Genomic DNA, 14,424 nt, shown 5'->3' on the forward strand with positions numbered 1-14,424 from the left:
GCGGCGGTGGCATCAACGGCAACGGTATGAACGGCGGCAACGGTATGAACGGCGGCGGTGACATGAGCGGCGGTGGCATCAACGGCAATGGTATGAACGGCGGCAACATGGGCTCAGGCAACAACGTGCCGTCGCCGACGCCAGCCATGTCGATGCCGACGTCCGATGGCTCGGCGCAACCCGCCAACGGTCTCGGCAACAACCTTCTCGGCGGCAACGGTATGAACGGCGCTGGCGGCAACGGGATGAACGGTGGCGGGATGATGGGCGGCAACGGTGCTGCCGGCAACGGCATGATGGGCGGCCTCGGTAACGCCATGAGCTCGATGGGCAACAACGCGCAGCTCGGCAATGGCGGGCAGACTGGCACGGGCGGTCTTGGGCAGATGGGCGGTATGGGCGGTACCGAGTCGCAGATGGCCGTGCAGACGGCCGCACCGCCGACCGCAACGCCGAACGCGACGACCGCAGTCATGACAGTGCCGGCGCCGACCACAGAGCTGCTTCCAACGACGGAGGCGCCAGTGGCCGCCGTGTCCCGCAAGAGCGCGGGTGCGTCGCTTGCCGCGTCCATGATCTTGGCTGTCGGTGCTGCGGCGATCGCGCTGTTTTAAAACAGTGTTTCGGCGAAACAGTGCATCATGTACCATACAAACACCATGTCTAATAAAACGCCAACTTGACGTTGCAGTTTTGGTTTCGAAAAATCTCGACCATGGCGGACGAGGATCCGCTGCGGCGGCTCTCGGACGCAGCCCGAACGATCGTCAAGCAGCGCCGAAGCACGCTGACGGCCGTCGCAGCGGCCGAGGCAGACACCGACAACTCGGACGACGACGAGCACGATCTCGGCCTCTTTGCGGCCAAGTACCACCGCCTCCGCCACGTCACGGCTACCATGGCGCCTGTCGAGCGCGACGTGCAAGCGCAGTGGCTTTGGTGCGACCGCCATCATGTCTCTTGCCTCAGTCGTCGCTTGGACTAGGCTCAATGGCAAGCTCGTGGACGCCAAAGCCCACTTTATCGAGATTGCGCGGTCGGCCCCGACGTATCCGCACGTGCACTTCAAGCTCGGGTATCTCTACCTCCTATTGCACGACGCGCACAAGGCCTTGGACGCCTTTGGGTAGCGCAATCTTCGTCCTCTCATTGCCATGAATGCTACGACCGTGCTAGGATGGAGGTGGCAACGCTCTTGGCGACGCCCGAGCCAACGCACGAGGTGCATGGAAAGCGGGTCGCGGCCAAGGTAGCCTCTCTTCCTCGCTCCTCTTGCACGCGTCGATATGTCTCATTAGGCCTTTCTCTGGTGCGCCCATGCCGGACGATACGAAGCATACACGCAGCTGCACCAGCCAGAAAAAGCGCTGCACGAACAAGCGGCGCTGGAGGCGCACGGCGGCACGTCGCTCGAGGCCCATGTAGCCATGGGCAGCCTCTTTGCCCGTCTCGGCTTGCTCCACCGCGCGGATCTCTGTTTCGAAAAAGGTACTATTTTTTGATGGACAACTTGTCCAATATCTACTTATTGTAATGCTTTGATGATGCTAGCGGCAGCACTCAATGCACGGGATCCCAGCTACTTGGCCGAGCACGCCAGTGTGCTCTTGCTCCAGAAGCGATACGACCGGTCGCTCGCCATGGCCGTCCAGTGCGTGGCCGTCGCAGCGCCGCTGAGCTACGATGTCTTCCGCGCCATGCTGCACCAAGCGACTGCGCACATCCGGCTGCGTCAGCTCCCGAGTTGGCCTATATCGTTGTTAGTATCAACTTTGTATCAATATGCGGTGGCTAGAGGCCAAGAATATATTGCGCGAAGTCCTCGACAGCCTTGCGCCACTGGTGGAAGAGCACATGACTCCTCTCTTGGAAGGCTCCGACATGGACCGAGCGACCTTGCGGCAGCTGTACTTTGATGCAAGCCAATCCGACGGTACATTTCGAAACCATTTTACCGAAAAATGATTAAGGATCGAGATCATAGGCTGCCGGGCGCTATTGGCAGGCGACTTGCAGCATGCGCTCGACGTCTACTACCGCCTCGCCAACGATTTTTCCGATTTTCAGGTCCATTTCCGTGCACCCCAACGGTAATTTGATGGTTCAATTTACCGTAGCTGCCCGTCTTGCTCGTGGCCCCCGGAGCGCGGAACGCGACCGGCAACGTGGTCGACACGTCAGTTTTTTCGGTCGACAATATTGTCAACGCCCTCGTGTACCTAGACGAGGTAGACATACCTCTGGAGACTTTGCATGCTGAGCAGGGTAGATGGAGGCGCGATATGGCCCGGATGCGTGCTTGTACTTTCACCGGTACGACCATCTACGGACACAAAATACTTAGTTGGATCAGCGCCAACGTCTACCGAGCGCTTGGGAACCTCAATAGCTTCCTCGAGGACCTCAAGATCCTGGAGCGGCTCGCCCCTCACTTCCTACCGACGTACTTTAGTCACGTACGTAATTAGTTTATTCTCTAGCGCGTGGACTATCTTGACGTGTAGGGCAGCTTCGGGGACTTTCTTGATGAAGAGACCATGACGTGGCTGCCACACCGTCTCTTGTGTGCCCTCCACGCGTCGGAGAATGTTGCTCGTACAATTGATCTATTGCAATATGAATACTAACATGTACTAACTAGACCATGCAACAAGGATCGAAAATGCTCCGATCGTCGAGTACTTGCAGACGCGTCGGCAGTATCAACCGCTTGATATTTACGCCGACATTTTCCTCATCGATGGACTCCGACGCCTCGAGCTGGACGGTGCGACTCGGTCCTTTCGACTAGCATTCGAAACGATGTTAGGCGAGCTCTCGCTGGCCACCAAGCGGCAGCAAGAAGCAGCGAGCGTGTCATTTGACGACTCGCTTTGCGGTCTCAACGACAAGGTACACTATTTGTGAACGATTGTATGTACAATAGTGTATGCAGACGCCGCCGTTGACGAGCCTCGCGTGCATCGGCTCGCTGCTCGAACGCCACGCGAACTTGCCGCTCGTGCACTTTGTCGCGGGACTCGTCTACATGTCGCAGTTGCGCGCCTTTGGTATAGGATATGATAGATAACCTGTCGATCTCTACATAGTCTCAATGTATAGATGCGACGCGACACTTTGGCCTCTCGATCGAGCTTCTGAGCGACGCCCTCGGGCGCATGGAAGCAGCGATGCAGCACCGCACCGGTCCCACCCACGTGGACCTGCCGACGCGGTGCGTCCTTGAGCGTGACGCGTGGTCTAATCGAGCATCTAGATGGATCTACCAGAGCTACGCGCGGGCCAAGTACCATGCACTGGTGTGGTATGACGACTCATTACTGATAGAATGGTATCTCAAATCGTGTCTGCTAGGCGGTCAGTGCTTCACCGTCTACTGCTCAACACGGTCGAAGCCAACGACGATCTGAAAGCAGCGTTGGCGCTCTTTCCTCGGGATCCCCATGGTCAGGTAGATTGCTATCTCTTCAAAAGTCGACATAAACCATCGAGCGCTAGCTCGTCAAGGCGATGAGCATGGTGCACTACAGCCAAACGCGCCATGCGATCAAGCCCCTCCAAATCGCCCTCGACGTGCGAGTTGAACTCCCTAACGACACGTCGTCTCCACAGATTCGATGGACTAGAGTCTGCGTGCGAATGGGTTTGGTAAGAACAAGGAGATGGCGGTCGACTACATTCTGGGAGCGGGCACGGCGTCCTTCTCGCTGCTGCCGGGGGTGCGTTTGGTTATCTTCGACCCTGCCTAATGGTTTGTTTGGTAGGAGCTGCGCAAAGCGCGCAATGCGGCGCTGCATCAACACTACACGGGATCGACGCCATCGACAACGCACGGCCGAAGCTCGACCAACGCGTCCAAGCTTGCCACCAAGATTCTAACGATGGACGCGCTCGACAAGCTGTACGACGCCGGTGTCCTCAAGCTCTCCAAAGGCTTGGTAACACATGGTGTTCTCGTACACTGTTTGTTCCAGTGGATGGTAGATTGCGTCGGCGATCGAGTATTTTCAAGCGCTCACGTCCATCAAAGAGACGTACATGACACCGTCGATCGAAGCCCTCCTCGATTTGCAGCGCTGTCGCGACCCTCGCTTGGTCGACGAAAAGGTGCGTTCGAACAAAATGAATCTGGTGCGTGACATCTGGTACTCGTGCGCACCTAGATTTACGCGTGCCACCACCGATTGAGCAAGCGTGGACTCAAGCTTCTCAAGCTCCTGCACATGCCGATCGAAGGTCTCATTGACATGACAGTGTGCTTGCACTACGCCCCGCACGATGTCGACACCTACTGGCACCGGGCGATGCTGTACCGGCAGTTCCGCAACTACGACGCCTGCCTCCACGACCTCTCTCTGGTGCAAACCCTCCACTCGATCTGACGGATATATAGATAATGATGGTAGGCACTCGAGCTTACGCTAAACGGCGAGACGGCCACAAAGCTCCGTCAAGTTCGCTTGGATCGGTGATGCCATATGTTTGTACCTTAACCCTAATCACAAGCCCAACTAGGTACAAGACGCTCATTCTCGCTCGGAGCGACGTCTACAGCGTGGCCAAGGACCCGGCCAAAGCGCTCTCGGACCTCAACGTCGCCATGGAGCTCCACTACAGAGAAAAGACGCGGGACCCGACGGTCACCGCAGCGTTTCACGACAAGCGCTGTGCGCTCCTCGTCCGACTCCGGCGGTTCGAACAAGCCATCGAAGTCGAATTTCTTGTATCGATACACCTTTCTGACTGGCGTACGTAGGACATGGAGATTGCACTTCAACTGACGACGACGGACGGCCCGCTCTCGGACAATGCGATTCTGAACCACCTCTTATTGGGGAATTTGCACTGCCAGATGGCCATGACGAGCCAGAAGAAGCAGACAATCTCGGACCACTACCTCTTTCCGACACCCGTACTACCGTTGTTGTTTCGCTATAGCAATGTACAGTGTAGGCCAACCCGCTGACGTCGGTGGCGGCCGCGTCACTGGCGACCGCGTGCACCTACTACGACAAGGTTTTGTCGGAGAAACCCACGTTTGCACTCGCGCTCTTCCTCAAGGGTTCAATTCCTGTGTCCGACACTCTTTTTTTACCGAAAATGGAATCTAGGTCGCATGCACGCCGTTCAAGGCGACTGCGTCCGTGCCCTCGGGTGCCTCGACGACTGCTTGCGGTCTCTCGGTCCCTAGCTCTGCCACATCTAAGCGAACGTCGTAGGCAAGATGCTTGGTTCGTCGCAGCACATTTTTTACGTGGCAGCATCCGCGCGCAGCAGTGCCTCCCCGAGCTGGCCCTCGCGGCGTTTCTGCTCGTCCGCAGCAAAGTGCCGCTGTACCCGAATGTGCAAACGTCGATAGGCTATTGCTACTATATCCTGGGCAACCACAAGAGCGCGGTTTTCGAGCTCACCGAAGCGAGTACGTACACCATCTACCAGGTAGTCCTATTACGATATTGCACTAGTCGCGCAGGCCAGCTATGATGCAACTGCGCACTACACCCGCGGCCTCGCGCTGCAAGAAGTACTCGCACTGGACAAGGCGGTCGACGACTTTTCGACTGCGATTGCGCATGACACGCGCATGGCGCCGGCCTACTTTCAGGTAGAAAAAATGGGACACAGCGGGGATCGATGCGTGGCCTAGCGCGCGATTTGCCGCCTCTTGCAGCAAGACTACAGCGGCGCGAGCGCCGATTTGCGCGAGACGATTCGGCTCGATACGAATATGTTGCACGCGTACGTGTTGCTCGGGTATGCCTGCTACCACAACGACCAAGTGACGACGGCGGTCGACGGTAAGATCTTTGCCATCTTCTTTTATAAAAACCCCATGAAGTGTACTCGCAATTTCTACTCGAGAAAACCACAGACGCCAAAGTACTCGTGTACCGTGGCTTGTGCTACTACCGCCTCGGCGAACTCGACTTGGCGCTACGCGACCTCCACCGAGCGGTACACTATTCGGACACCTATTCCGCGATCAAGAAGTCTCCAAGTCGAAACGACTAACTTTTGTCTAGGTCAAGCTTGATGCCAAGTTGTGGTTTGGCTACTATGTGCTCGCCTTGTGCTTTCACAAGAAAGCGGACGTGGACGGCACGGCCAAGAACATTGCGCTCTGCGTCCCGTACTTCAAAGAGGTGCCGACAGCGGCGTCTTGGGATGCGACGCCGCCGCTGTGGCACATCAACTCGGTGTTTGCCTACCGCGGTGACGACACAACGGCCTCGCTCCTGCGTCTAGCCAAGTACGCCTGCAAGCACTCGTCGGCCCCACATCGAGCCCCGCGGCCCGCCCTCGGTTTGTAAATTTTTGTACATGTCTCAAAATCAAACCAAAGCGACTAGACGCAACGACGCCGAGCCCCCGGCAGCTCTACTTGCGAGTGCTCTTTCGTCGTACGATCCGACACGTGGTCTTTCTAAGTCGTGTCGTCCGGGAAATGGAGAGCCATACGTTTACCGCGACGTCGCTCAACGCGCATCTCTCGCGCCAGCTCGAAGCGCTTGCGGCCCCCGTTCGCATCCCGCCCCCCCGTGGTACCAACGTGGCCGACAGCTGTGCTCTGCATTCATACGCCTAGGCCTCTTTACCGATGCGTCGGTCGCGTGGGCGTATAATTTGCTTGGTACCATGTGCCACCGCCACAAGAAGCTCGAAGACGCTCTGCGCAACTTCACGCTCGCGATCGCTGCGACGCCGACCAACCCGGTGCCGTACTTTAACCGGTACGACGCATATTGTCGATCAAAAATGGATTATCCTCTAGCGGCAACATCTACTTGGCCATGCACGCGATTCCTTCCGGTATGAGCACAAGATTGTCATGCATTTTAAAGGGTGGCGATAGCTCTGACCGAGTACACGGACGCGCTCCAAGCCAACCCGGAGCATGTTCCGTCGCTGATTAACGCGGCCCTCGCTTTTCTACTGCTGCACAACGTCGACGACGCGCATCGGTATTTGCGGACAGCGACGACGCAGCTGCCCTTTGTGCCAGACGCGCGGTCGCAAGTCCTCGTGAGCTACAACTACGCCAACGTTCTTCGCCAACTCGACCGTCTCGACGAGGCCATCGAGTGGTAGCATCGACCACTTGTCGGCTTTGCAATGGACTTGGCCGTAGGTACACCAAGGCCATGGAGCATACGTCGACGGATCTCTGGCTTTTGCACAACCGCGCGACGGTCTACCACGCGCAAATGAAGTTTACGTCTGGTAGTTGCGATATCTATCAATGTGTAATGTTGCGATCTCCGCCTAGCCTTGCACGATTATGCCGCAGCGTTGGCGCTGGCACCGTCGACGCTTGAGACGCGCGCCAACCGCGCGCAGCTGTACATTGCGAGCTCGCGCTGTTTCTTGGCGTCCCAAGACTTGGACATCGCGGTCACGTACCTCCCGAGTGCGTGTGTGTTTGTCGCCAATGCCAGTGGACACTCTGTCTTGTAGGCAGCGACAAGGCGGCGCTGGTGCAGCGATTGCATGGCTTTTGCAAGCGCTGGACCGAGGCGATGACGGTCGCACGCGCGGATTTCGTGTATGTGTTGCACGCGTTCCCTTGCTTTGCCAATGTGGCGACGGACGGGACAGCACCGTTTCTCGACCCGTTCTTCTTTCACTACAGCGACCTCTCGGACGCGTCCCATGCGGCGTCCAGCGGTGCAAACTCAAACTCCAATGCAAGTCACGTTGTCGACGATCAAACGTAGCGCTGGAGCGCATGCTCGCCGCGTCCAAGGCGGCCGACTTACCGCGCCTCGTGCACGCTGCACTCGACGCGATGCGGCACATGGACTTTGCCACGGCCCAGCGGCTGCTGTTGAGTGCCACGTACACGTCCAATCTGTCGTTGGAAGAGCTGCAAGTGTGTCTGCTCTGGCGTGCGCAGGTACGATTCAATTTTCGATTTCATCGTCGCCTTGTGACATATTTTGACTATTCTCTTTTTGTCGGATGTTGACGTGTCGCTATGTAGCTCGAATTCGATCGGGGCAACGCGAACGACTGCCTCGAGATGCTGCAACAGCTGCTGCTCGCGACCGAGCCGCGCGACGATGGTAGCAACCCGGTATGTTCCACGACGAATAGCCAACACGGCCTCTCTAGCCGACCGTCGCCCACGCGACACCCCCTTGCCACTCCAACGCTGGTCGCACATATGCTCACAGCGATACTTGGGATGCAATGCTGAGCATTTGCGCGTAGGTCGTCGTCGCTGACGTCGACGCAAGCGCGCTGCAGCATTGCGTCCGACATTTACGCCTATGCTGGCTGCGTGTTTCAGGCACAAAACAAGCGCGAGCAGGCCAAGCACGCGCTCGAGAAGAGTCTCCGCCTTGTGCCGCACAACATGTTTGCATTGCTCAACTGGTATCTCCTCTCTCGTCGCTTTGAAACGGACATACTTTGTCCATTCTAGCGTCCATTTATACTCGCTGGAAGGCGACTTGTACGCAGCCATGGACACGATAGCCCGCGCCATCGACTTTGTGGTACGTCCGTTTCCTTCACGCGATCGATGGACGCTGGCTCTGTAGGCTCGTGGCGTCGCCGCGCCCTCGTCCGCCGCCACCACAATGAGGGTAGGGTTCCACTAGTGCGAGGATGCAGCGAGTGTGTCTACATCACACATGATCTAGCACGCCAAGGCGAGCGTTTTGCATCGGTCCCACGATGTCCATGCGTCCTTGGCGCACACGCAGCTCTTGACGCACCCCACCTGCGCCAGCGTACTTTTTCAAATGTGAAATCCAGTGGAAGAGCATGTGGGCTAGATTTGCTCAACACTCTCGAGTCTCCTTGCCGAGTACAAGGCGCTGTTGACGTGGGACGTTGGCAACCACATTCCGCAGCTCTGTGCGCTCCAAGGCAAGCTTGCGATTCATGCCGAAGCCCTTCGGGACCTCGTGACCAAGCAGCGCGAGCCCGAGACCAGCAACAACAACAGCAATATCCAACTGCACAGTCTCCATCAGATACTCGATCAGTGCGCGCTTGAGACGAGCCAACAACCCGCGCTCGAGTCGTCGGCGTGGCGGCGGCTCGTCCAGCCGACCAAGCCACTGCGCCGCCGGTCGATGCTGCTTCCGAATGTCGACGTGCCGTCCACGCCTGCGTTTCAAGACGAGTACAACCGCGTGGTCGCTCAAATTGAGCCAACGCTGGTGACCGATCAGGACGAGATGTAGTAATGCCGTCTCGCTAATATACATAGCAACGTGTTTATCGACAGCAGCTCAACACGAAGGACTACTATGCCAACGAAGCGTACGTCGGAATTTTGGTGCGAATGATGCGCAGGGCCTCGGGGCCTAGGGTAACAATATAACGAGGGTTGAGGCGTCGACAGAGTACCTCCGTTGCGCTCGAGGGCCCCGAGCGTATCATCGATCGTCGCACGCAGCGCTTTGGACGAGTACTTGCGGTGGATCTGCTGGATGAGCTTGGGCAAATGCACATTCATGTCCGACCCCACGGCGTCCGCAATCGCTCTAAGTGGACAATAATGTCATTCGTGTAAACTCAATAAGTCGATACAAGATTATACGTACTGGATCGCTTTGAGCGTGACGACGAGCACGTCGTCGTCCGGGGCCATGAGCGCCGCCCGGATCGGCGGAATGAGCAGTCCGAGGAGCGGCCGGACCTTGTCGTCGGCGCCCTAGCAAATGCAGAATGAGACTCGAGTTGCCGTCAACTGCGTATACGTTGGCGGTCATAAGGTCGTTGAAGCCTTGGCGCGCGAGAAAGACGTACGGGTGGTCCGTTTCTTGAAAGCCCTCGCAGCACGTGACGAGGAGCGGGTTGTACTCGACGTCTACTCGGCCACGTCAAATCGCATTGCTATAACGTTGGAACGATGTACCTTCGGGCGACTGGTTCCACTGCAGCGCATTTTTGATCCCTCCGTGGTTGATGCTACGCGCGTTAATGTGATCCTTAGAGACCCAAAGTTGGCGTTGAGATGAATGCACCGGCAAGGGATGTTGCCGGCTGCGTACGCGGCGCCAAAATTCCTAGTTCAAACGGGTTAGGGAAACGACGTTATAGCAGTTGGCGTACGTTTTGTGCTTCTTCTTTGTACTCCACGGGTCAGCTTGCTTGTGCTTGTTGAGCGCTTGCGATGGCATCGGATGTCCTGGCTTCTTGGCTTTGGCTAGCATCGTCGCATGAGAACGTGCCACGTAATCTCTCGGAAATTGCATACCGGCCTCGACATCGTTGTTGCTGCTGCTTGGCTTGGCAGCGGGCTTCTTGGTGCGAAGTGGGGCGTCCCGCTGGGGCATAGCGGTACTGTCCGGCTCCTTGTCGCTGCGAGAGGTACTCAGGCGCGCCCGACTACCGTCTCGAATCCCAGCCTTCTCCGACTGGTTGGACACGGGGCGAGCGGTCGTGGTCGGCTTGCTCATCGGCTTGCGCGTGATGGCCTTGGCGTCCGACGACGTTGCCGTCTTGGCTTTGATGGTGCTCATGCTCACGGCAGATTGCTGACTGAATGTGTCAACGCCATCGCTATACATAGCCCAGTTTCCGACGACTATTCTTACACAAAACTAGTCGAATTTTTGCAATCTTCCATCGTACTTCAAGGTACTAACGTTTAAACGATTACACGAGTATAAGGGCAACGACCCACGAGAGGACGAGGGTTGGGAAGGCGACATCTGCCATCACGCCGCTGCTGGGATTGCTGCTGGCGCTCAACCGGGCGGAAGGCGGTGGCGCAGTGTCGGCAAAGTACGGGTTGAGTTCGTCGCTCGACAAATCGACGGCGCCATTCTCACGCGCCATGGCATAGGCGTTGACCGCGTAGCCCCAGTCGGGGCAGCCGTAGCAGCCTGTCGTGCCGCCACGCGTACAGTGCGACGCGCACTCGGGTAGCACGTCGCTCGCAAGAGCAGCCGCCACAACAACACTGCAGCACCGTAAGAAGCGTACCATGGCTGGTGCAATGGCGAAATGGCGAGGTCAATAGCGTGGGCTTGAAGGACGAAATGTCTTTTGTTTGTTTTATCGCTGGCGTTGATGGCGCTGTCAAGGACAGGCCATGGCAGATTGCCCTTTTCGGGGCGGACTTGAGCAAAAGCTCGCGGGTTTATCCTAACGATATGAGTGAATGAAGCACCAATGTAGTGCGCCCTGTCACGTGCAGCTTCACTGAGGAGGACATTTTCCAGACTCGGTTTCTGCGGCACGGAATGACGCTCGAGAGATACCGCAACACGATCAATGCTTTTAACGACGCGCCTCTTGTCGACGCCGCCAAGAACGCCGTCAGCTGCAGTGAGGCGCCTCGCTCGAGATGCTGCGCCCTCTATCTCTGGAAGAGGCACCAAGCCGTCGCTCCGACTCGAGAGTTTGTCGTACACGCCGTCGTGAACATACTTGTACGAGATAGTTGGCAAGTGGACACAACATATCAACGTCAACTTTCACCGACAGTCTGCAACAGAAACGCAAGTTCATCCAAGTAAATAGTCCGTGTCATCCGGCTCATGTACGCATCGTGTTGTCTTTGGTCTCAAATAGTACTACGAGATCGACGACAACGAGAACGCTACCTCTGGCGCTGACGGTCGGTCGATTGGGTTGTACATCAAACACTGCGTTGCGAGCTGGCGGACCCACGTTGGACACGACGCTGTGAACGTCGGCTGGATCGACCCCGCGATCACGAGACCCACGATCGCAGTGTCCACGTACGGCTTGCCCGTCGTCGGGTTCATTGCGTTCGCATACGGAATCTCGTGCGTGTCGAGCTCCGACAAGATCATTCCTATTCCAAAAGAGATATAAAATGAGACTCCTACACCAGATACTAGAATCGAGTCGAATGTCGTCCTACCCAGCGAAAAGATGTCGGCGGCGATCGTGTAGTGGTCGTCCTTGAGTATCTCGGGCGCCATCCACCGGTACGTGCCCACGCTCATGGTCATAGTTTCCTGAAAATCTTCTTTCGAGACGCCGAAATCACTCACTTTGGCGCCTTTCGTCGAGTCCAGTAGGATATTCCTCGACTTGAGGTCGCGGTGGATGACGTTCATCGAGTGCATATAGACTAGGGCGTCGACCACATCGCGGAGGACGCGGAGCTTCCACGCCCAGTCCAAGCTACCATGCAAAGCCAAGTGGGCTTTGAGGTCGCCGAGGTCCATGAGCTCGAGCACGGCGGCGAGGTCACGGGGTCGGGTCCACGCAACACCGTACAAGGCGACGATCTGTGGGCACTGGAACCTAGTCATGCCGACAATCAAAGGCTGCTAGAGTAGGTATAGGGTGGGGGTAGGGTACATACCGGTTCATGAGTTCGAGCTCAGCGACAAAGCTGCGAATGTCCTCGACACTGCCGCGCGTCGGAAGCAGCCGTTTGATGGCAACCGCCCGTCCACGAAGCGAGCCGCGCCAGATCTCGCCGAACGCGCCTTCGCTGAGTCTCTCGACGTAGGTCACGTCGCGGATGGAGATGCGAATAGGTTCGAGCACATCGAGTTCGGTGGCCAGTCCATCGGACGTCTCGACTTCGGCTACTCGACCATACTCATGAGATAGCGAAGACGAGACTTTGATACCGTAGCGGCGTCGGCGCTTGTAGAGAACGAAGGCTGTGCCGAGAAGCGCCAGCAATCCTGCGACGGCGGCAGCAACAATCGCCCAGTCATAGCCTAGGGGTAAATTGGCGTCTTGGCCTCTTTCGATGCGGATCTACCGTGTCCGGCACTTGGGGTCGGGTCGGGGGCCAATGTTCGCATCGGAGTGGGGTCAGGGGGCGATGCTTTAATTGGCGTCACGACGCACGCTGACCACGCGTACAGAGAGTCCCGGGACCAAAGCGGTTGGAGCGCACCGCCCTCTGTGGTGCCACACGAGGCGCTGGGGACGTTGGTATCGAATGACGCATCGCCAGAGGAAGCGTAGTCGAGGAAGGACGGTCGGAGGCGACGGAGTGCCACGTATGTTGTCGCATCGATCGAGATCTCGCGAAGAGCAGTCGACATGGCGCCACTACGTACATGCATGAGCTTGTCATCAAACCACCGAGCATAGAGGATGACGCACAATTTGTCGATCGCGCTCGTGAGCGTCAAGTTTTTGATGCTCTGGAGGGCGCCGTTGCCGCTGAGTTCCCTACGCAGTACCTCAGCTTCCATACTATACACTGAGCACTTTGTACAAGCACGTAAGAGCGGGCCAGTACATGTCGTCGAGCGATGTAAGCGCGTTGCCGCGCAGGTCTCTACGCAGAAGAGCGTAGGGACACGAGATGACATATTGTACACAAGTACAAATATGTCAACGACAGCGGTCGTAGTGCAGTGACATCTTGGATGTGGTTGCCATTGAGCCGTCTACGAGAGCTTAGAGATACAACGACATTTGACACTCAAAAGAGTCCGCACAGTGCGCGAAGGGTCGGCGGGAGGTTCGGGGGCAGCGCATCCAGCTCGCTGCCGGACAGCAGTCTACGCGCTGAATCGTGACAACAGGGCGACAACGAGCCACGTACAAGCACTCGAGGTTGGACGGCCACGCAATCGTCGGTGAGAGTGAGCGTAGCTTACAATGGTTCATGGCTCTACACTTGCGAGTGAGCTCCACTGCGATACTTCAACGCCTACATGGAGGGGCGGCTCAACCTCGTGCTGCTACGAAGAGGCAAAGCATCGTCTCACAACTTTGCTCTTCGACTAGAGAAAATACGTACTAGAGCGTGTTTGGCAACAGGAGCTGGGAGAGGTCGAGGTACCCGCCGCCGCAGTCAAACCCGCTAGCAGAGTCGATGAGTGCGGATAGGACAATGGCGTGAAGACTACAGCGTCGCGTTGGCGTAGTTGGTGACGTTGCCAACGGCGGCGAACGAGTACGTGGCCGTGTGGGTCGCACTCGAATCCGTCTGATCCGTCGACAGCATGTTGAGTAGCGCATTGACGCTGTAGTTGCGCGGGACGCACTGCTTGTTGAGCAAGCAGACAGGCGCCGTCGGTGGGCAGTTGTCGTCGGCTGCGAGAATCGCCGCGTCGTCAGCAATTGCCAGCGAGCTGTACGGACACGGCTTCATGTTGGGTTTGCACTTTGCTGCTGCTGCCAGCTTGGAGTGCGCTGCACTGTGCGTAACATTGACACGGATATAGTGTGCGTAATTTCAACGCAGGTGTCGATTGAAAGACGCATAAATTGGTGTAAGAAACGCATATTTTTCACACGTGAAAATACAGCCAGCATTTCACACGGGGTCACGATGACCAGCGAGCTGCTCGATGTTGCGGCCCTAAGCTGCAGCCGCATGCGTCACCGGTGCCAGCGAGCTGATCGCCGAGATTGCTGGTCATAGACTTAACAGTGGTGTCGCCGCCTCGTCCTTGCAGCAGGAGTCGAGGGTCGGATCTTGCCGATAACGATGCCTCCAAGTCTTCTGCCGCA

At 57.2% G+C, this 14,424-nt stretch overlaps 4 protein-coding genes across 4 annotated transcripts in view; 2 read left to right on the top strand and 2 right to left on the bottom strand.

The window, feature by feature from the left end:
• SDRG_13116 (hypothetical protein) overlaps window positions 1–614 on the top strand; it is a gene marked incomplete at both ends in the record, with an annotated part of 1,180 nt that extends 566 nt beyond the window's left edge. Inside the window, one exon of the mRNA XM_008619199.1 lies at window positions 118–614. Coding sequence (XP_008617421.1) covers window positions 118–614 — 497 coding nt within the window. The remainder of the gene's footprint in view (window positions 1–117) is intronic.
• Window positions 615–715: 101 nt separating this feature from the next.
• Window positions 716–9,194, top strand: SDRG_13117 (hypothetical protein; the record flags this gene model as incomplete). The annotated part of the gene is made up of 47 exons (XM_008619200.1): window positions 716–939; window positions 986–1,126; window positions 1,177–1,249; window positions 1,299–1,488; window positions 1,552–1,743; window positions 1,796–1,933; window positions 1,985–2,067; window positions 2,118–2,228; window positions 2,270–2,313; window positions 2,354–2,456; window positions 2,505–2,595; window positions 2,642–2,767; window positions 2,810–2,892; window positions 2,936–3,050; window positions 3,103–3,214; window positions 3,257–3,304; window positions 3,355–3,451; window positions 3,499–3,573; window positions 3,627–3,719; window positions 3,765–3,938; window positions 3,985–4,107; window positions 4,164–4,358; window positions 4,407–4,468; window positions 4,516–4,711; window positions 4,757–4,912; window positions 4,954–5,062; window positions 5,112–5,175; window positions 5,220–5,419; window positions 5,466–5,605; window positions 5,648–5,798; window positions 5,840–5,955; window positions 6,024–6,303; window positions 6,351–6,542; window positions 6,587–6,731; window positions 6,773–6,810; window positions 6,854–7,085; window positions 7,130–7,221; window positions 7,268–7,408; window positions 7,456–7,665; window positions 7,716–7,894; window positions 7,982–8,063; window positions 8,113–8,155; window positions 8,212–8,376; window positions 8,426–8,498; window positions 8,544–8,588; window positions 8,646–8,735; window positions 8,781–9,194. 47 exons carry the CDS (start codon window positions 716–718, stop codon window positions 9,192–9,194), a joined length of 6,246 nt encoding a protein of 2,081 aa, XP_008617422.1.
• Window positions 9,195–9,258: 64 nt separating this feature from the next.
• SDRG_13118 (hypothetical protein) lies at window positions 9,259–10,526 on the bottom strand (the record flags this gene model as incomplete). Its single annotated transcript, XM_008619201.1, has 8 exons — window positions 9,259–9,317; window positions 9,361–9,497; window positions 9,558–9,667; window positions 9,714–9,823; window positions 9,872–9,924; window positions 9,981–10,022; window positions 10,069–10,162; window positions 10,214–10,526. The coding sequence occupies 8 exons, from the start codon at window positions 10,524–10,526 to the stop codon at window positions 9,259–9,261; spliced, it is 918 nt and encodes a 305-aa protein (XP_008617423.1).
• Window positions 10,527–11,469: 943 nt separating this feature from the next.
• SDRG_13119 (TKL protein kinase) lies at window positions 11,470–14,106 on the bottom strand. The gene is made up of 13 exons (XM_008619202.1): window positions 13,818–14,106; window positions 13,709–13,771; window positions 13,623–13,649; window positions 13,511–13,579; window positions 13,404–13,466; window positions 13,290–13,352; window positions 13,178–13,240; window positions 13,063–13,131; window positions 12,713–13,008; window positions 12,576–12,668; window positions 12,302–12,530; window positions 11,852–12,240; window positions 11,470–11,782 (listed from the first exon to the last, which is right to left on the bottom strand). The coding sequence occupies exons 1-13, from the start codon at window positions 14,060–14,062 to the stop codon at window positions 11,538–11,540; spliced, it is 1,914 nt and encodes a 637-aa protein (XP_008617424.1). The 5' UTR covers window positions 14,063–14,106; the 3' UTR covers window positions 11,470–11,537.
• Window positions 14,107–14,424: the final 318 nt, after the last annotated feature.

Source organism: Saprolegnia diclina (assembly GCF_000281045.1).
Source record: "Saprolegnia diclina VS20 unplaced genomic scaffold supercont1.55, whole genome shotgun sequence".
Classification (NCBI taxonomy): Eukaryota; Oomycota; class Saprolegniomycetes; order Saprolegniales; family Saprolegniaceae; genus Saprolegnia; species Saprolegnia diclina.

Bases quoted from the DNA above. Each gene is read 5' to 3' on its own strand.
- SDRG_13119 (XM_008619202.1), bottom strand. From the start codon at position 14,062: ATGAAGCCGTGTCCGTACAGCTCGCTGGCAATTGCTGACGACGCGGCG. The intron at 13,467-13,510 runs GTACGTGGCTCG...TTCAGCGCGTAG, and splicing joins CCGTCCAACCTCGAGTGCTT to ACTGCTGTCCGGCAGCGAGC. The intron at 12,669-12,712 runs GTAGATCCGCAT...ATTTACCCCTAG, and splicing joins GACCCCAAGTGCCGGACACG to GCTATGACTGGGCGATTGTT.